This window comes from Symphalangus syndactylus, chromosome 12 (assembly GCF_028878055.3).
Source record: "Symphalangus syndactylus isolate Jambi chromosome 12, NHGRI_mSymSyn1-v2.1_pri, whole genome shotgun sequence".
In the NCBI taxonomy this organism is placed as follows: domain Eukaryota; kingdom Metazoa; phylum Chordata; class Mammalia; order Primates; family Hylobatidae; genus Symphalangus; species Symphalangus syndactylus.
Genome location: NC_072441.2, coordinates 88,757,744 through 88,779,083, shown reverse-complemented (window position 1 = coordinate 88,779,083; position 21,340 = coordinate 88,757,744). Strand labels below are relative to the sequence as shown.

Below are 21,340 nucleotides of genomic sequence, written 5' to 3'. Positions count from 1 at the left end.
CACTTGAATTGAAATATTACTGTTCTTTAGTAACCCTTTACTAGCCTTCAACTTTTATAGTTTATTTTTTGATTGCTTAAGTAGAGACATTTTTAATGAACTTTTAAAGAAATTATAGCTTTCCACCATGGATAGTTTAAAAAAAAATAAAGAAAATATACATACACCAGAAAACAGAATGAAAAAAATTTTTAAAGATTATTTCAGCCGGGTGCGGTGGCTCATACCTGTCATCCCAGCACTTTGGGAGGCCAAGGTGAGTGGATCACCAGGTCACGGTGAAACCCCATCTCTACTAAAAATACAAAAACAAAATTAGCCAGGCGTGGTGGCAGGCACCTGTAGTCCCAGCTACTCCTCGGGAGGCTGAGGCAGGAGAATGGCTTGAACCCAGGAAGTGGAGCTTGCAGTGAGCCGAGATCATGCCACTGCACTCCAGCCTGGGTGACAGAGCAAGACACTGTCTCAAAAAAAAAAAAAAGATTATTTCTTGTAGTTGTGTACTGATAAATGTTCAATTAGCTCTTAATTGGGTGTGTGTATTCATATATATATAATTTATGTTTAGTACAAATTTTATTGACTTGAAGGATGTGTAGCACACAGTTTCATTAATGATAATAAAATATATAATAGTCTTTATTGTAAATTCTATATAGAATTTATTTTGCTGAGAGGGCACTAGAGGATAAATTCCAATTATTCTCGCAGAATGCTTTCATTGATTTTTGCTAAGCATTTATATCCCTAATCAGCTTATAGTTGTAACTGATGTATGAGTATAGTTCCAACATGAACATTGGTTGATATTTTCATTTCAGTTAAATAATGAGAAAAAAGTGATTCAACAAAGACATATATATTGGAGCTTCATTTGTTTATCAGTGACGCGAGCGACTTCTTTGCCGAATTGGATAATGGTTTCCAAACACCAGAAGAATACTTCCTATTCTTTGTGCTATTCACAATGTAATGGCTACAGATATTATACAATTTTAAGTTTAATCTGCATTCCTCCATTGCTATCTTAAGTCTAGAGCAACAATCACCAAAACAGCAAATCAAGTCCTAGCTTACAGCAATTGCAAATTTCTTTTTTTTTTTTTTTTTTTTTTTTTTTTTTTTTTTTTTTGAGACAGAGTCTCGCTGTCACCCAGGCTGGAGTGCAGTGGCGCGATCTCGGCTCGCTGCAGGCTCCGCCCCCCGGGGTTCAGGCCATTCTCCTGCCTCAGCCTCCCGAGTAGCTGGGACTACAGGCGCCCACCACCTCGCCCGGCTAATTTTTTGTATTTTTAGTAGAGACGGGGTTTCACTGTTAGCCAGGATGGTCTCGATCTCCTGACCTCGTGATCCACCCGCCTCGGCCTCCCAAAGTGCTGGGATTACAGGCGTGAGCCACGGCGCCCGGCCAGCAATTGCAAATTTCTGTGGGGTAAATACTCCTACCATGGCTGATTTTAAGACATGCAGAGTTGGAAAGACATATACTCCGTTAACAAAGGACAGATACAATAGACGTGGATAACCTCAAGAGCATAGACAGTAGGAAAATGTCAAAAAAAAAAAAGATTGAGGGTGGAGCCAAGATGGCCGAATAGCAACAGCTCCGGTCTCCAGCTCCCAGCCCCAGCGACACAGAAGACGGGTGATTTCTGCATTTCTGCTTGAGGTACCGGTTTCATCTCACTAGGGAGTGCCTAACAGTGGGTTCAGGACAGTCGGTGAAGCGCACTGTGCGTGAGCCGAAGCAGGGCGAGGCATTGCCTCACTCAGGAAGCGCAAGGGGTCAGGGAGTTCCCTTTCCTAGTCAAAGAAAGGGGAAACAGACGGCACCTGGAATATCAGGTCAGTCCCGTCCTAATACTGCGCTTTTCCAACGGGCCTGGAAAACGGCACACTAGGAGTTTGTGTCCCGCACCTGGCTCGGAGGGCCCTATGCCCACAGAGTCTTGCTGATTGCTAGCACAGCAGTCTGAGATCACGCTGCAAGGCGGCAACGAGGCTGGGGGAGGGGCGCCCGCCATTGCCCAGGCTTGCTTAGGTAAACAAAGCAGCCAGGAAGCTCAAACTGGGTGGAGCCCACCACAGCTCAAGGAGGCCTGCCTGCCTCTGTAGGCTCCACCTCTGGGGGCAGGGCACAGACAACCAAAAACTCAGCGAGAACCTCCACAGCCTTAAATGTCCCTGTCTGACTGACAGCTTTGAAGAGAGTAGTGGATCTCCCATCACGCAGCTGGAGATCTGAGAATGGACAGACTGCCTCCTAAAGTGGGTCCCTCACCCCTGAGCAGCCTAACTGGGAGGCACCCCCCCACTAGGGACAGACTGACACCTCATTCAACTGGGTACTCCTCTGAGACAAAACTTTCAGAGGAACTATCAGACAGCTGAATTTGTGGTCTCACGAAAATCTGCTGTTCTGCAGCCACCGGTGCTGACACCCAGCCAAACAGAGTCTGGAGTGGACCTCTAGTAAACTCCAACAGACCTGCAGCTGAGGGTCTTGTCTGGTAGAAGGAAAATTAACAAACAGAAAGGACATCCACACCAAAAACCCATCTGTACATCACCATCATTGAAGACAAAAAGTACACAAAACCACAAAGATGGGGAAAAAACAGACCAAAAAAACTGGAAACTCTAAAAAACAGAGCACCTCTCCTCCTCCAAAGGAACGCAGTTCCTCACCAGCAACGGAACAAAGCTGGATGGAGGATGACTTTGATGAGTTGAGAGAAGAAGGCTTCAGACGATCAAACTACTCTGAGCTACGAGAGGAAATTCAAAACAATAGCAAAGAAGTTAAAAACTTTGAAAAAAAATTAGAAGAATGGATAACTAGAATAACCAATGGAGAGAAGGGCTTAAAGGAGATGATGGAGCTGAAAGCCAAGTTTCGAGAACTACGCGAAGAATGCAGAAGCCTCAGTAGCAGATGTGATCAACTGGAAGAAAGGGTATCGCTGATAGAAGATGAAATGAATGAAATGAAGAGAGAAGGGAAGTTTAGAGAAAAAAGAATAAAAAGAAATGAACAAAGCCTCCAAGAAATTTGGGACTATGTGAAAAGACCAAACCTACGTCTGATTGGTGTACCTGAAAATGATGGGGAGAATGGAACCAAGTTGGAAAACACTCTGCAAGATATTATCCAGGAGAACTTCCCCAATCTAGCAAGGCAGGCCAGCATTCAGATTCAGGAAATACAGAGAACGCCACAAAGATACTCCTCGAGAAGGGCAACTCCAAGACACATAATTGTCAGATTCACCAAAGTTGAAATGAAGGAAAAATTGTTAAGGGCAGCCAGAGAGAAAGGTCGGGTTACCCACAAAGGGAAGCCCATCAGACTAACAGCTGATCTCTCAGCAGAAACTCTACAAGCCAGAAGAGAGTGGGGGCCGATATTCAACATTCTTAAAGAAAAGAATTTTCAACCCAGAATTTCCTATCCCGCCAAACTAAGCTTCATAAGTGAAGGAGAAATAAAATACTTTACAGACAAGCAAACGCTGAGTGATTTTGTCACCACCAGGCCTGCCCTAAAAGAGCTCCTGAAGGAAGCACTAAACATGGAAAGGAACAACCGGTACCAGCCACTGCAAAAACATGCCAAATTGTAAAGACCATCGAGGCTAGGAAGAAACTATAGCAACTAACGAGCAAAATAACCAACTAACATCATAATGACAGGATCAGATTCACACATAACAATATTCACGTTAAATGTAAATGGGCTAAATGCTCCAATCAAAAGACACAGACTGGCAAACTGGATAAGGAGTCAGGACCCATCAGTGTGCTGTATTCAGGAAACCCATCTCATGTGCAGAGACACACATAGACTCAAAATAAAGGGATGGAGGAAGATCTATCAAGCAACTGGAAAACAAAAAAAGGCAGGGGTTGAAAACCTAGTCTCTGATAAAATAGACTTTAAACCAACAAAGATCAAAAGAGACAAAGAAGGCCATTACATAATGGTAAAGGGATCAATTCAACAAGAAGAGCTAACTATCCTAAATATATATGCACCCAACACAGGAGCACCCAGATTCATAAAGCAAGTCCTCAGTGACCTACAAAGGGACTTAAACTCCCACACAATAATAATGGGAGATTTTAACACCCCACTGTCAGCATTAGACAGATCAACGAGACAGAAAGTTAACAAGGATATCCAGGAATTGAACTCAGCTCTACATAAAGTGGACCTAATAGACATCTACAGAACTCTCCACCCCAAATCAACAGAATATACATTTTTTTCAGCACCACACCACACCTATTCCAAAATTGACCACATAGTTGGAAGTAAAGCTCTTCTCAGCAAATGTAAAAGAACAGAGATTATAACAAACTGTCTCTCAGACCACAGTGCAATCAAACTAGAACTCAGGATTAAGAAACTCAGTCAAAACCGCTCAACTACATGGAAACTGAACAACCTGCTCCTGAATGACTATTGGGTACATAATGAAATGAAGGCAGAAATAAAGATATTCTTTGAAACCAACGAGAACAAAGACACAACATACCAGAATCTCTGGGACACGTTCAAAGCAGTGTGTAGAGGGAAATTTATAGCACTAAATGCCCACAAGAGAAAGCAGGAAAGATCCAAAATTGACACCCTAACATCACAATTAAAAGAACTAGAAAAGCAAGAGCAAACACATTCAAAAGCTAGCAGAAGGCTAGAAATAACTAAAATCAGAGCAGAACTGAAGGAAATAGAGACACAAAAAACCCTTCAAAAAATTAATGAATCCAGGAGCTGGTTTTTTGAAAAGATCAACAAAATTGATGGACCGCTAGCAAGACTAATAAAGAAGAAAAGAGAGGAGAATCAAATAGATGCAATAAAAAACGTAAAAGGGGATATCACCACCGATCCCACAGAAATACAATCTACCATCAGAGAATACTACAAACACCTCTATGCAAATAAACTAGAAAATCTAGAAGAAATGGATAAATTCCTCGACAAATACACCCTCCCAAGACTAAACCAGGAAGAAGTTGAATCTCTGAATAGACCAATAACAGGTTCTGAAATTGTGGCAATAATCAATAGCTTACCAACCAAAAAGAGTCCAGGACCTGATGGATTCACAGCTGAATTCTACCAGAGGTACGAGGAGGAACTGGTACCATTCCTTCTGAAACCATTCCAATCGATAGAAAAAGAGGGAATCCTCCCTAACACATTTTACGAAGCCAGCATCGTCCTGATACCAAAACCTGGCAGAGACATAACCAAAAAAGAGAATTTCAGACCAATATCCTTGATGAACATTGATGCAAAAATCCTCAATAAAATACTGGCAAACCGAATCCAGCAGCACATCAAAAAGCTTATCCACCACGATCAAGTGGGCTTCATCCCTGGGATGCAAGGCTGGTTCAACATACGCAAATCAATAAATGTAATCCAGCATATAAACAGAACCAAAGACAAAAACCACATGATTATCTCAATAGATGCAGAAAAGGCCTTTGACAAAATTCAACAACCCTTCATGCTAAAAACTCTCAATAAATTAGGTATTGATGGGACGTATCTCAAAATAATAAGAGCTATCTACAACAAACCCACAGCCAATATCATACTGAATGGGCAAAAACTGGAAGCATTCCCTCTGAAAACTGGCACAAGACAGGGATGCCCTCTCTCACCGCTCCTATTCAACATAGTGCTGGAAGTTCTGGCCAGAGCAATCAGGCAGGAGAAGGAAATAAAGGGTATTCAATTAGGAAAAGAGGAAGTCAAATTGTCCCTGTTTGCAGATGACATGATTGCATATCTAGAAAACCCCATTGTCTCAGCCCAAAATCTCCTTAAGCTGATAAGCAACTTCAGCAAAGTCTCAGGATACAAAATTAATGTACAAAAATCACAAGCATTCTTGTACACCAATAACAGACAAACAGAGAGCCAAATCATGAGTGAACTCCCATTCACAATTGCTTCAAAGAGAATAAAATACCTAGGAATCCAACTTACAAGGGATGTGAAGGACCTCTTCAAGGAGAACTACAAACCACTGCTCAATGAAATAAAAGAGGATACAAACAAATGGAAGAACATTCCATGCTCATGGGTTGGAAGAATCAATATCGTGAAAATGGCCATACTGCCCAAGGTAATTTATAGATTCAATGCCATCCCCATCAAGCTACCAATGACTTTCTTCACAGAATTGGAAAAAACTACTTTAAAGTTCATATGGGACCAAAAAAGAGCCCGCATCGCCAAGTCAATCCTAAGCCAAAAGAACAAAGCTGGAGGCATCACGCTACCTGACTTTAAACTATACTACAAGGCTACAGTAACCAAAACAGCATGGTACTGGTACCACAATAGAGACATAGATCAATGGAACAGAACAGAGCCCTCAGAAATGATGCCACATAGCTACAACTATCTGATCTTTGACAAACCTGACAAAAACAAGAAATGGGGAAAGGATTCCCTATTTAATAAATGGTGCTGGGAAAACTGGCTAGCCATATGTAGAAAGCTGCAACTGGACCCCTTCCTTACACATTATACAAAAATTAATTCAAGATGGATTAAAGACTTATATGTTAGACCTAAAACCATTAAAATCCTACGAGAAAACCTAGGCAATACCATTCAGGACGTAGGTGTGGGCAAGGACTTCATCTCTAAAACACCAAAAGCAATGGCAACAAAAGCCAAAATCGACAAATGGGATCTCATTAAACTAAAGAGCTTCTGCACAGCAAAAGAAACTATCATCAGAGTGAACAGGCAACCTACACAATGGGAGAAAATTTTTGCAACCTACTCATCTGACAAAGGGCTAATATCCAGAATCTACAATGAACTCAAACAAATTTACAAGAAAAAAACAAACAACCCCATCAAAAAGTGGGCAGAGGACATGAACAGACACTTCTCAAAAGAAGACATTTATGCAGCCAAAAAACACATGAAGAAATGCTCCTCATCACTGGCCATCAGAGAAATGCAAATCAAAACCACAGTGAGATACCATCTCACACCAGTTAGAATGGCCATCATTAAAAAATCAGGAAACAACAGGTGCTGGAGAGGATGTGGAGAAATAGGAACACTTTTACACTGTTGGTGGGACTGTAAACTAGTTCAACCATTGTGGAAGTCAGTGTGGCGATTCCTCAGGGATCTAGAACTAGAAATACCATTTGACCCAGCCATCCCATTACTGGGTATATACCCAAAGGACTATAAATCATGCTGCTATAAAGACACATGCACACGTATGTTTATTGCGGCACTATTCACAATAGCAAAGAGTTGGAACCAACCCAAATGTCCAACAACGATAGACTGGATTAAGAAAATGTGGCACATATACACCATGGAATACTATGCAGCCATAAAAAATGATGAGTTCGTGTCCTTTGTAGGGACATGGATGAAACTGGAAAACATCATTCTCAGTAAACTATCGCAAGGACAAAAAACCAAACACCGCATGTTCTCACTCATAGGTGGGAATTGAACAATGAGAACTCATGGACACAGGAAGGGGAACATCACGCTCCGGGGACTGTTGTGGGGTGGGGGGAGGGGGGAGGGACAGCATTAGGAGATACACCTAATGCTAAATGACGAGTTAATGGGTGCAGGAAATCAACATGGCACATGGATACATATGTAACAAACCTGCACATTGTGCACATGTACCCTAAAACCCTAAAGTATAATAAAAAAAAAAAAAAAAAAGATTAGAAAGTGATGAGTTTTGAGTATGTATTACCTTTATTTTTAACATAATTTATTTAATTAAGTTTTTATAATTTAATTTTTAATGATGGCTTGCAAATTTCTGAGAATTTAACAATTGGCTCCCACACACTAGTACAAGCCAGCTCCAGCTCATCATTGCCTCATGTGTTTGCCCCTCATAGGTCGGCTGGGGAAACCAAAAATTACACAGAGTTTAATGGCATCTGTGAACAGCACCTGTAATGTCACACTGACATGCTCTGTAGAGAAAGAAGAAAAGAATGTGACATACAATTGGAGTCCCCTGGGAGAAGAGGGTAATGTCCTTCAAATCTTCCAGACTCCTGAGGACCAAGAGCTGACTTACACGTGTACAGCCCAGAACCCTGTCAGCAACAATTCTGACTCCATCTCTGCCGGGCAGCTCTGTGCAGGTAACTAGCTCTGCCCATCTCTCCTGGTGAGTCTCAGAGATCACTCTGAGGAGCTGCAAGGTCTGAATGTGGGCCACATTCTCTAGGGAGATGTGCTTCCTTTATCTTTGGCCTGGTCACTGAGGGCATCACCTCCCAGAAGCCTACTGGGAAAGAGGCCAAATCCTTCTTCTGAGAGATACTAGACATTTCTGAGTGTTCTATGGCAGCCCCTGATCAACTCTCGGATTCAATTTCTCATCCTGGCTTTTAATAGCAGAAAGTTTAGTTTCCCTAGGAGCTTTGGCACTCCTTTGGAGGGCACCCAATTTTCATAATGCCCCTGACTGTGGGCAAACTTGCCCAGCCTCTTGGGCCTATTTCCTGAGAATCAAGACTCACTGCATCTTCTATTTTCAGACATCGCAATGGGCTTCCGTACTCACCACACCGGGTTGCTGAGCGTGCTGGCTATGTTCTCTCTGCTTGTTCTCATTCTGTCTTCAGTGTTTTTGTTCCATTTGTTCAAGAGAAGACAAGGTAGGATTTTCCCAGAAGGTAAAATGTAGAAACTCGCCTTCTCTCCTCCTGGAATTGAAGCCATTTATCCAAGGTTTGGCCGAAAAGTCCATTGTTCCAGAGAATCTGCCTTCTTCCAATCTCCACCCCACCACCTCCCAGAATGATGGCTCTGAGGATGGTATGACATTACCCTGAATGGTCTTCAGAATCCATTCCTGAGATCACCAGTATCTGGTGGGCCCAGAACATGGGTTTGAGCTTAGTACCTACATGAACAAGCCGTGCTTCATTGTACAAGTGTGTTCACCTCTCCAGCTCAGGGCCCTCACATGTGAAATGTTTGGACTAGAGGATCTCCAGGGTCACTTCCAATTTCATTGTATTTTGATAATGACTATTGGAGAGTCATTGAGAAACATATACTAATCCTGTACTCCATGGTTGTCACTAGGTCCCTCTGAATCCCTCTGGATCATTCTGTAGTTGTGCCATTCTCAATTCGGAAAACCTGATCTTAGACCCTGAAGGAATCATTATACCCTCCTATTCACCCACATCCCATGTCTGCCCAAGAACTTCCTTTTCCCATCAATCACAATAAAAAATATGGAACTTCTGCTTCCATGTTCCTGACTCTCCTTTGGGTCTGATTCCTCAGGTTCCTGCTTGAACACCTTCACTAAGAACCCTTGTAAGTTTTCAGCCACAAAGTTCCTTGAATAATAATTGGGAGGGATGGGGAGTTCACAACAGAATGGTTAAGACTAAGCACGTGATTTGCAGTCAGTCTGGGGGTGAAAGTCCCAGCTTGACCATTTATCATCTACCAGTTATTTTATCATTGTAAGCTTTCATTTTCTCAGTTGTAAAATATTCACAGTAATAAGGTGTGCTGCATATATATATTAAGTAGATTAAATTGAATTAGAAATACAAAATACTTGGCCCAATTCCCAGTACCTAGTAAATACTTGATAAATGTTAACTAGTATACTGATAACTGATGGGCCTGGGGCGTGGTAAGGAGGGGGCATTCTAGGGGGAAGGGGATTTGTGACATGTGCCATACTCAAATGGCCTCACAATGGGGAGAAGGCACAGCCTGCTTGAGCCACAGCTGATCTGCAAGGTCCCTCAAAGAGATATCGTCTTCAATCCCTCACCGCCTCTTGGGAAGAGAAAAGGGCTATTCTTTGCATCTATAAATGAGACAAGAGAGAGCACTCAGTTTGTCTCATACTCACCAAATACATGATAAGACTAAACTCTGAATGTTGGAGCCCTGTAATACTGCTCAGCTCAGACCTGTTATTTGCAGGTATGTTGGTGCCCTGTATTATGAAGGCCCAAAATTCTGGCCATCTTTTTGCACCTTGACCCTAAAATGTTCTGTGTTAGTACCAAAGCAAAGGAGTACACTGACGTGAATGTCTCTTCTAGCCTATACATTCTTAAAAGGAAAGACTTATCTACTGTCTTTTCTTCTCTGGGGCCTCACACAGAGCCTGGCACATAGAAGGAGCTTAATAAATGTTTATTAACTGTGTGAATTGGCAGGGTGTTGTGGCTCATGCCTGTAATCCCAGCACTTTGGGAGATCAAGGCATGTGGATCGGCTGAGCTCAGGAGTTCGAGACCAGCCAGGGCAACATGGTGAAACCCTGTCTCTACCAAAAATACAAAAAATTTGCTGGGTGTGGTGGCACATACTTGTGGTCCCAGCTACTCAGAAGGCTGAGGTGGGAGGATCACTTGAGTCTGGGAGATAGAGGTTGCAGTGAGCCCTGAGGTGGTGCACCACTGCATTCCGACGTGGGTGACAGAGTGAGAACTTGTCTCAAAAACAAACAAACAAAAACAGACTGTGAATCAATCAAACAAACAATAAATGCTCGTGAAACATCTACTATGTGCTTAACATTGAGATGGTTACAGCAAGGTCTGCACCAAAAGAATGTAAAACAGTGTATAACTAGAAAGAATCAATCAAGTTAAAAAACTAAGACCATGACATGGAAAGTCAACTAGCCATGCAAGACAGTCAGTGGTAAGTGTCAGAGACACAAAGGGAGATCCTGGGTAGAAGAGCTACATTTGACTGGCCACACAGGGAGGGGTTGGGGAAATTGTCTTTGGCCTAATCTGGACTCTAGAGTAGAAGAGAATTCCCACTGACCTTGGGTGAGGCCTCAGCCAAGTGACTCCTGAGACATTCTGAGGATCCAAGCATCCATTTCAAAGGATGGCAGCCATTTATCCCCTGGCGGCTTCCTTTCTTCATCTTAAAAAAGAGAACATTGGAATAGATCATCTCTAAAAAAACCACCTTTCACAGACTGTGTGTCTATATTTATTTTTGAGATAGATGCTGCCTCAAAGAAAACCATATACACATATATCACGGCTTCAAGGAACACCCAGCCAGCAGAGTCCAGAATCTATGATGAAATCCTGCAGTCCAAGGTGAGCTGATGCAATTCATGGACACCCCTGTGCCACCATCTCCATGACAGGGAGTCATGGGCAGCCATTGCCCTCCGCTTGTTGTTGTCTAGAAAGCAGCCATGGCCAAGAGTCCAGAGGTTCCAACCAGGAAATACTATGTCAGGGAAGCGATGCCACGGATCTTTCTATGAGGATAGGAACGTGACCCATTGTCACCCCATGGCAGCCTCCATGGGCTGAGGCCCTGAGCGTCCCAGAGTGGGCCTGGCTCCAGGTTAGATGAGCCATGACTAGGAGCAAGGCGCCCCTAGAAGGGCCACACAACAGAGGAGCTCTTGGAGTGAGGTGAGGGCTGCTATGTGACTACCAACGTGGTGAAAAGGTTGCTAAGGGGGCTCCGAGGCAACAGAACTGACAGACAAGTTCCCTTGAATGCCCTTCTTGGCCTAGCAGCAGCGGCTTGCTTTCCTCAGACTCAGAGTCACTGTTCCACACCCCTCCTCCCACCCGCCCTTTACCTGCCTTCCCCTCCCTCCCCTCCACCCTGGATCACCTTCTCCTGTGTCCCCACCAGCCTGCCTCCTTAAAGTTTGCAAGGAATCAAGGGGGAGACTGAGGCCTGCCTGGTCAGTCTAGCGTTGTGCTTGGACTGATAGGGCAGCTGGATCCATAGAGACCATGGAAAGCTAAAATCCTGACTGAGCAGGACTCATCCTGAACCATGGGATCCCTCCTCTTGGCCTCTGAGGTTTTTCACCCCTGAGACCCTGCCCAACTGCTATCCATTCACCCCCACCTTATCCCTTCCTGATCCTAAGCCTCTCCAGAGTCGGATGGAGCCAGAACTGAGGCCAAGGGGGAGGCCACCTTGTAAACGTGGGACCAGGGAAGGATGGTGGGTAGAGGCAGAATTAGGAAAGGGGACTTGTAAGATTGGGCCTGGGCTCCCTCACTGAGGGGAAGATGCATGTTTTACAGGTGCTTCCCTCCAAGGAAGAGCCAGTGAACACAGTTTATTCTGAAGTGCAGTTCACTGATAAGGTAACCCCTTTCTGGCTTTTTAATCCTTGCTTTCCTATCTCTTCCAGCCATTCTGGTGTACCCAGTCCATCCAACCAGGGGCTAGCTGTTTCCCATGGGACTCCTCGTAGTTCTCAGGACCCACTGCCTAGGTTTTTGGTCTATACGTACTTACACCCACGCACACAGTCCCACTCCCCAGGTCAACGGCCACCCGCGAGTTATCCTACTTGGGATGCTGATCCCACCTTTCAAATGCAGAAGTCCCTGTGCCTCTGGACTACGGTATGGGAACTCCATCCCGTATAATACCTGGGGCCACTGCTAGCTCACGTTGTGAAAATGAGAAAACAGGTGCTTCCCTCTGAGCAGACGCAGGCCCATGCCAGATGCCCAGATGGGTGCAATGGAGCAGAAGCTGAATTTCAGTTCATTTGCTCCCTCAGCTGCTCTTTTACCACACGCAGCCTGCGTGTGTCATCTGTAGTGTCAAGTGCCTTGTGCCTTATGCCTGTGCCTTATGGCCTTCTCTGCCATATGCAAAGCCCTCTGACAGGACTTTAACTTTCGGGGCTCTAAGGAGGGATTGCCACTATCTGAAGGTCCTCACTGCTGCTACAGTCAGGACAGCTTTAGGGTTGCTTAAAGAACCATGTTTTCTAAGTATTCCTGTTTAATAGCTGAGCTACCAAGCGGAAAGTAAACTGAGTACGAATTAAGAGTGATCCTATAAGGCAATAGGGAGGACATCTATGAGCTCGACGAGCAGGGCGGTGCTACTTCCTTTTAAGGAGGACTTGAAGCACAGGGCAGTTTGCTTGAAAAGATAAGCCAAATGGACTGGACAACCAGATAGAGGGACCTTTACTTTCTCGGTGATCAGGAGAGGGAAGGAGGGAAAGAAGAAGGAGGGGAAGAATGAGGAAAGAAGAGGAGAAGAAAAGGAGAAGGACAGGCGAGAATTGAGGGTCAGGGTGCCCAGCATATTTGTGCTGGGATCTCAAGGAGAGTTGGAGGAACAAGAGTAACCTAACTTAGAAGGAGATAAAATTTGAGGGATTAATCATGGAATCCTGGATTGTGACATCTCAAGATAAATCCTTAAAGACAAGTTAGATGACAATTATTGGGTCAGTATTTAATTGAAAACCTAAGACTCCTCAAGCCAATGGGAAGATTGTTTGCAACCCTCTAAATGCCTAGAGCACAGGAGATGCGAGCAGTGAGTCCCCACTATGTATAGGTGAAAGTGGAGTTATTGGGATATAAAAAAACTAAGGCTCAACTAGGAACAAGGAATGCAGGTAGCTTGAACCTGAATGTCACCTCAAGCCTATAATCAAAATCCGTTCCAAATACGCCTCCACCCCCATTCCCTCTCATTGCTCTTTTCTGGGCTAAGAAGTTAATTGCTCAGGGCCTCCCAAATGGGGGGTAGCTGGAGCAGACACAAGGGACTCAGCAAAGAACAAGGCCCTGCTACCCCAGATTTCCCCAGCACGAGGCAAATCTAAGGTATCCCCCTGTGCCATTTGCTTAACTCCTCTGGGAACTTGCAGGACTGGAGTTCCCCAGCAGCACCTCTCAGTTAACATTTTCTCACATGTTTCTCTCCTACACAGATGGGGAAATCCAGCACACAGGACAGTAAACCCCCTGCAACTTCAAGCTATGAAATTGTGATCTAGGCTGCTGGGCTGAATTCTCCCTCTGGAAACTGAGTTACAACCACCAATACCGGCAGGTTCCCTGGATCCAGATCTTCTCTGCCCAGCTGTTACTGGGAGATTGCAAACTGCCACATGTCAGCCTGTAAGCAAAGCAGGAAACCTTCTGCTGGGCATAGCTTGTGCCTAAATGGACAAACGGATGCATACCCTTCCTGAAATGACTCCCTTCTGAATGACTGACAAAGCAGGTTACCTAGTATAGTTTTCCCAAACTTCTTCCCATCATAGCACATGTAGAAAATAATATTTTTATGGCACACTGGGATAAACAATCAAGATTGCTCACTTCTGGAATCTGCATATGACTAGAGGCCTCTTGTGACTGGAGGTAACAACCCTGCCCAGTAACTGTGGGAGAAGGGGATCAATATTTTGCACACCTGTAATAGGCCATGGCACACCAGCCAAGATGCTCTGCTCACAGTCAGTATGTGTGAAGATCCCTAGTGCGTGGCCTCCACCACGCATCTTGAGCAAATTAGGAAAAGGTACCCTTCGCTTGAGGCAGATGCAGCCCTTCCCCTGAGTGCATGGCTTGTAGAGCAGAATGTGGGCTGCATATAAGCGCACTCATCCCTTTGTCTGGGAATCTTTGTGCAGGGCACAACAGGCTTAATAAGTCCAAACACAGATGACAATGCTGTGTGGGTCTCTGTCAGAGTTGTGGCTCTCAGCCACGTAGACACATTCTCCAAATGGAGTGTTGGAAAATGTTCTTTCTGCAGGGTCTAGAGACTGCTGGGACACTTTTCTTGGAGTGCTACTTCAGAAGCCTCATAGGATTTTCTTTCTGGCCAAGATTTCCTTCTGTATCACTCCAAGCAGCCTCAGCAGAAGAAGCAGCCATGCCCAGTATTCCCGCTCTCCAAAAGGAATTGACCAGCTTATATTTCCCACACTTCTGGGGAACTGGGTATAATCCAACCATCAAAATAGAAGACCTTGCAAGAAGCAGAGTCATTCTCCAGAAGGAACTTGGGAGATGGTGGTGCAGATGATGAAACTGGGTTCATCGCAGTTCCAAAGGCTCAGAGAACTACAGAGTTTAAGCTGAGGCAGAGTGCCCCCACCCTGGCATGCCCCACAAACAGACCACCAGCCAGCTTACACAGCCATTAACTCTCCGCAATGAGGAAGAATCATTCACAACTGAGCAGGACATTCATATGGTCATTTGAGGAAGTGTTTCCCTTATGTGTTAGCAAATATAATCGGCTAACTCCTAAATCCCAACGAATAGTCCTAGGCTGGACAGCAATGGGCTGCATTTAGGCAGATAAAGACATCAGTCCCAGTAAATGAATCCATAGACTCATCTAGCACTAACTACCATTAGCACTAACTACCATTAGCACTATGGTAGGAACTGCAAGGCCCCAAAGTAGGAAATGTACATAATGTCTGCCCTTGTGTAGCTCAGGAGACAATTCCAGCACAGACACTACAGTTAACGCTGAACTGCAGCTGCAAGTAATGGTATGAACAGTCAAAAAACACCTTATGAGGGGGCAGGGATGAAGCTGGGCCTTGAAGGATGGATGAAATTTGGATAGAGAATGAGGAAGACAGAGGGCCTCCAAGCGAGAGAAACATGAAAAATGAGCAGGGGCCTGGGTCAGTGGGGTGTATTCAGAGCACCTCTCCAGATGCACCATGCATGCTCACAGTCCCTTGCCTATGTGTGGCAGAGTGCCCCAGCCAGATGTGTGCCCTCACCCCATGTCCATTTACATGTCCTTCAACGCCTACCTCAAAAGGTACCTCTTCTGTAAAGCTTTCCCTGGTATCAGGAGTCAAAATTAATCAGGGATCTTTTCACACTGCTGTTTTTTCCTCTTTGGTCCTTCTATCACTAAGACTCATCTCATTCAGCCTTACAGCATAAGTAATTATTTGTTTTCCTCACTACATTGTACATGTGGGAATTACAGATAAACAGAAGCTGGCTGGGGGTGGTGGCTCATGCCTGTAATCCCAACACTTTGGGAGGCCAAGGCAGGCGGATCACCTGAGGTCAGGAGTTCGAGATTAGTCTGGCCAACATGGTGAAACCCCATCTCTACTAAAAATACAAAATTAGCCAGGTGTGGTGGCACACATCTGTAGTCCCAGCTACTCTGGAGGCTGAGACAGGAGAATCGCTTGAACCCAGGAAGTGGAGGTTGCAGTGAGCTGAGATCACACCACTGCACTCCAGCCTGGGAGAGACAGAGTGAGACTCCATCTCGGAAAAAAAAAAAAAAAAAAAAAAGATAGAAGCCAATAAGCATGGTACAATCAAATTCTGGCAAGCATTAAATATCAGGATGCAGCTGGGCACAGTGGCTTATGCCTGTAATCCCAGCACTTTGGGAGGCCAAGGTGGGCGGATCACTTGAGGTCAGGAATTCGAGAGGAGCCTGGCCAGCATGGTGAAACCCCATCTGTACTTAAAATACAAAAAAATTAGCCAGGCCTGGTGGTGCACACCTGTAATCCCAGCTACTTGGGAGGCTGAGGTGGGAGAATCGCTTGAACCTGGGAAGTGGAGGTTGCAGTGAGCCGAGATCCTGCCACTGCACTCCAGCCTGGGCAACAGAGTGAGACCGTGTCTCAAAAAATAAAAATAAAATAAAATAATATCAAGATGTATACATCAGAGGCTGTTCCTAGTGTAAAGGCACTTTGGAGGGAAAAGACTTTCAGAGTTAGGCAGACCAACTAAGAGGTCAGCTGAAGCACCAAACCAGTTGTAAGGAGGTGAAAGGCAGCACCCCAAGAAGAGACGTGCAGGAAGGAGGAAAGAGGCTTGGTCGTAAAGGATGGAGGAGTTCCAAAGTGACACTGAACAGATTGCGTTTATCCTAAAATAAAACCACTCCTCACTCTGTGGATGCATTGAAGACTCATTCCCGAACATCTTTATTCTCTAATTTGCCCTCTTCCTCTTCCTAATATGCTCACTCAAGTAAAATTCCTAGTGTCCTAATGCCCCTGTGCATATTGTCGAAAATAAAAATCAGAAGCAGGTTAGATCTGTTAGGTTTTCTAGAAGAGCAAACCTGGGATGAAGCCAGAGCCCAGGAATTCTGAAGGTGGCCTTTGGACTCAGGACACCCTGCTCTTGTCTCTCCTCTCACTGTTTCTCTCCTATGAATCTCCTGATTCATGAACACGTTATCTGTTCACCCTTCTCTCTAGGGCTTAGTTCTTAGATTTTCCTTCTGTAAAATGCATGTGATCTTATTTTCCCCTACACAACATACCAGATGAACTAGACTGTGACCAAGAGGTCTATAAAATCAAAGCATCATGGAACAGGATCTTGTATCAGACCAAAGTGTGCCAGTTTTTAAAAGTGTGCATCAAAATGGAAATCTCAGAGACAGAGCCCTCTGGTGGAAAGTTCTAGTAGGTCAGGACAGTCCTTCTGCCTGCAGACACCTTGGGCTTTACTGAGGACTCAACTGAGAAAATGAGGAATGTTGCAGCTCATGATTCTTAGAAGAAGAAAGTGAAGCTCGTTTAAAATATGATTTAAAAAATCTATAGAACACTCTAAACTACACAGGCTATGAGGGAATAGCCTGGTTGGACCAGCTTGGAAACCGGGCACAGGCAGGAAGGAGCCTGCCTGGTTTGGGCCGTGTCCACAGAGAGCACTTCTTAGGTCCTGCCTGGAGAGAAGGAATGGCTGGGCTATATTTTCTTCCAGACTCATTATTTTTCTTCTGTTTGACTTTTCTCTGAATTTCCCTTGATTTGTATAAATTTTCTCAATAATTAATGACAGTCTCTACTGATCGTAAAATGAAGCTTGAAGGCCAGGCACAGTGGCTCATGCCTGTAATCCTAGAATTTTGGGAGGCCAAGGTGGGTGAATCACAAGGAGTTCGAGACCAGCCTGGCCAACGTTGTGAAACTGCGTCTCTACTAAAAATACAAAAAAAATTAGCCGGGCATGGTGGCACGTGCCTGTAGTCCCAGCTACTCAGGAAGCTGAGGCAAGAGAATCACTTGAACCCGGGAGGTGGAGGTTGCAGTGAGCTGAGATCACGCCACTGCACTCCAGCCTGGGTGAGAGAGTGAGACTCCGTCTCAAAAAAAAAAAAAAAACGGGGGGTTGAAGAACAAAGACAATAAGAGGAAGTATAATGAGTGGTCATAAATGTGGGCTCTGACAGTAGAGGGCCTGGGTCTGAATCCTGGTTTCTTAGTCATGTGACCTTAGGCAAGTTACTTTAACCTCGCTGTACCTCAGGTTGTCCATCTGTAAAATGGGGATAATAATAGTGCCTACCTTGTAGGGTTGATGTAGGGATTAAATGAGGTGTTGCTCATACAGGAATGTGCCTGTGCATGGCAAAGTTCGGGAAATTTTTTATAAGCTGTTCTTCTAGGCCTGAAATCTTCAGAAGATGCTAATCCAAATTCAGGAAATAAGCTTCTTACAACAGAAATGCTGCTAGTATTATGCAAAATTAATGTTGTATATCAAACTTTTAACTCTCATCCCTCCTTATTCAGATATATTTTGTTATATGCAATGTTTATTCCCCCCATTATTATACCACAGTCTACTTACCTGATGCTATATCTGCCTCCCCAGTTAGACTGAGAGAACAGGGGATATACCTAAATAATAATAATAATAAATAATAATAATGGAGAGCTCCTTGAAGGTAGGGAACCTGTAAGAATCGTTGAGGGCTTATTTTGTATACCAACTGCTAAACTAGATGCTTCATACATTGTTGTCAATACTCATGACAGCCCTGTAAAATAGAAATTAATTCTTCCAGTTAACACTAAGGCTGACATAGGAATACCTTAGCAAAGCTGGAAAGCTGAGAAGACAGTATTTGAACTCAAGACTCCTTGTCACCAAGGGCCATGCACTTGTACTCTGCCATGTGGCCCCTTTTTACCTCCTGTGTATTCCCCCTACCTGGCACTTGGCCTTAGGTGTACACACACCTGGCACTTTGCTTGACACATAATAGGTGGACCACAAATATCTACTGAATGAATATTTGCATATACTATTTTGAGGTACTAAAAGCAGCTCAAAGTAAATATATTAATATATTAATTCCATTGCTATCTGGATACCCACTCAACTTTTCTGTTGAAAATGTCCGTTTAATTAAAGAAGGTTGGATAGAGCTCTCTCTATGCATTTTGGACAGGCAGAGGTTTCAGGTCATAAACACTCTGATGAGTTAATATAAAATGAGAGAAACTGTAAATTTCCACCACTAAAAATCACAAAAATAACAGAAACAAAAGAAGAGGTAAGAATTTGGGGAATTGTGCTGAACAATTTAGTGGTTAAAAAAAACAGCTGTGCATGTTTAGACTTAAATAAGCCCCCATCCAAGTGTGAGGAGTCCAGTAATTTTTCAAAACATATGAAAGTGTTAATACATTTTGACAAAGGACCATTAAAAAAGTCCTGAATTCTGACTTGAGGGAGGAAAGTAATGACTAATACATTCTCTAGAGACTTGCAGACTTTGGGAATTCATAAAAGAATGGATGATAATTATTAACTGTTGCTGGCTGATTGCCCAGACAGTTCTCAACAGCCCTGTACAAGTCTCTGGGTTTGGGATGGATCAATGCTGAGACTGGAAAATGGCCAAATCTTTGCAAATGAGAAATATTTTTCTTATAAGGTCTTATTGTAGGCAAGTAATTACATAAATTATTCATCAGAGAATTTTTAAATGCTCATAATCTCAACTCTTTCATTTACAACTTGTATTTCCAATAGTTTATGGGTCATCTCTGCATAGATGTCAGAAGTCACCTCAAGTTTAGTGTGTCCAAAATCAAACTCACGGGTCTGTCTCTGACCTCCCAACTTGCTTTCCTTCTGTTTTTCCTTCTGTTTTTCTGTTTTATGCTAATGATCCACCATAATCGAAATAATTAACATTTATCCAGTGCCTACTATGTACTATTCCCTGTCCTGTTTTACATTTACTCATTTAAAGCCCATAAGAAACATTAAAACTCATCTGCCTTCTGAAGAAGATACAACCATCCTCTCTTTTACAAAGTAGGAAACTGAGTCACACAAAGGTGAAGTCTTTAAGGCTGAATCACAACAGCTCATCCTAGTAAATAGAAAAGCTAGGATTCAACTCCAGGGGCTGGGTGCAGAACTGCTATTCTTCACTGCTTCACCAATCAGCAGCTACCCAAGGCCAGAAAACTTTTTCATCCTTGGCTCCTTCATTCTCCCTGTCACCCCAAATCCCCTCTACATCTAGTCAGAGAATAGGTCCTGTCAGTTCCAACTTCTCTATATGGCTCCTCTCAGGCATGTGCCCTTAATTGGCCTAATTCTCTAACACACCTTCCCTCTACATGCTCACTCCCTCAGATCATTGCTTTATCACGTGTTACCTGGGTTGCTATTACATAAAGAGCAATCTTTCTAAAATGAGGATCTTATCGCTTCACTTCCATACTAAAATGTTTTTCCTGGGGAACCACACTCCTTAGCAATCTGACCCATCAGCCCTTCCAGGCTGTCTCCTGCCTGCCCCCTAGGCTCCAGTCACACAGAATTATCATGGGCCCACACACCCACCAAATCCTCCCATGCCTTTGCCCATGTTGTGTCCTCTGTCTGGGATGCCCTTCTCTCCCTTCTGTCTCTGGCTTTTTCATACATCAAGCATCAGATTGAATATCCCTTTTGTGTGGCCTTCCAAAACCTCCCGTCCAAAGCTAAATATATAGCCCTCTATTTATACTTTTACAGCATTTGGCACACAAGTAAAGAGTAGTAGCTTTTTATCACATTCTCTGATAATTATATAGATATGGTATTTCTTAGCTCTCTCTCCAACTGGCTAATAAGTTGTTTTGTGTCTGAGTGCCTAATTTTGTGTTTTGTGTCTGAGTGTCTCAGTTCCTCAAAAAAAAGTTTTTTGATTACTTCATTATTCATTTGAACATGAAAATGATGCTCACTAGTGGCAAATGCCACTAACCCTGTTCCAGAAGCTAGGTGTCACGTCTGCAATAAGATATCTTATCCCCTCTACAAGTCATCTTGTAAATGTCTATTACAAATGTCAGGCATTTGTAAATGTTCATTAATAAAGTATAGTTCATAAATTTTACCTTGTAAGTGCCTAAGAAATGAGACTACAGGCTCCATTTCAGCAGGACACAATAGATATTATTTTATAATGCATCTATTTTGTGTTTTACTTTGTTTTGGTTTTTGAGAGCAACAAAAATGAAGTAAACAGATGAAACAGCAAAGGAGACAGTCCACATGATAAAAGCCCTGTGCCATCTGAAAACCCAGGCCCTGAGTGTACACAAGAGACCAAGGGATTGAGGGTATAAGACAGACAATGAAAAAAAGAAAGGCTGATGTAGAGAGATGATTGGGACCTTGGGAGGAGACTGAGAAGCTAGAGATAGGAAGGACAAATACCAGAAACAGAAAAAACCCAGAGGGCAGC

The 21,340-nt window shown here is 43.7% G+C and overlaps 1 protein-coding gene across 4 annotated transcripts in view; it reads left to right on the top strand.

Moving 5' to 3' along the window:
• CD84 (CD84 molecule) overlaps nucleotides 1-17,637 on the top strand; it is a 39,149-nt gene extending 21,512 nt beyond the window's left edge. For 2 of the 4 annotated variants that reach the window (XM_063626997.1, XM_063626998.1), the window contains 5 exons: nucleotides 7,924-8,175; nucleotides 8,575-8,694; nucleotides 11,042-11,139; nucleotides 12,100-12,162; nucleotides 13,764-17,637. In XM_063626997.1, the coding sequence (XP_063483067.1) occupies nucleotides 7,924-8,175; nucleotides 8,575-8,694; nucleotides 11,042-11,139; nucleotides 12,100-12,162; nucleotides 13,764-13,829 (599 nt within the window). In that variant the 3' untranslated portion in view covers nucleotides 13,830-17,637. Of the gene's footprint in view, nucleotides 1-7,923; nucleotides 8,176-8,574; nucleotides 8,713-9,334; nucleotides 9,368-11,041; nucleotides 11,140-12,099; nucleotides 12,163-13,763 lie in introns of all 4 variants that reach the window. The other 2 variants (XM_063626996.1, XM_063626995.1) reach the window with 2 other exon arrangements.
• The last annotated feature ends 3,703 nt before the right edge of the window (nucleotides 17,638-21,340 follow it).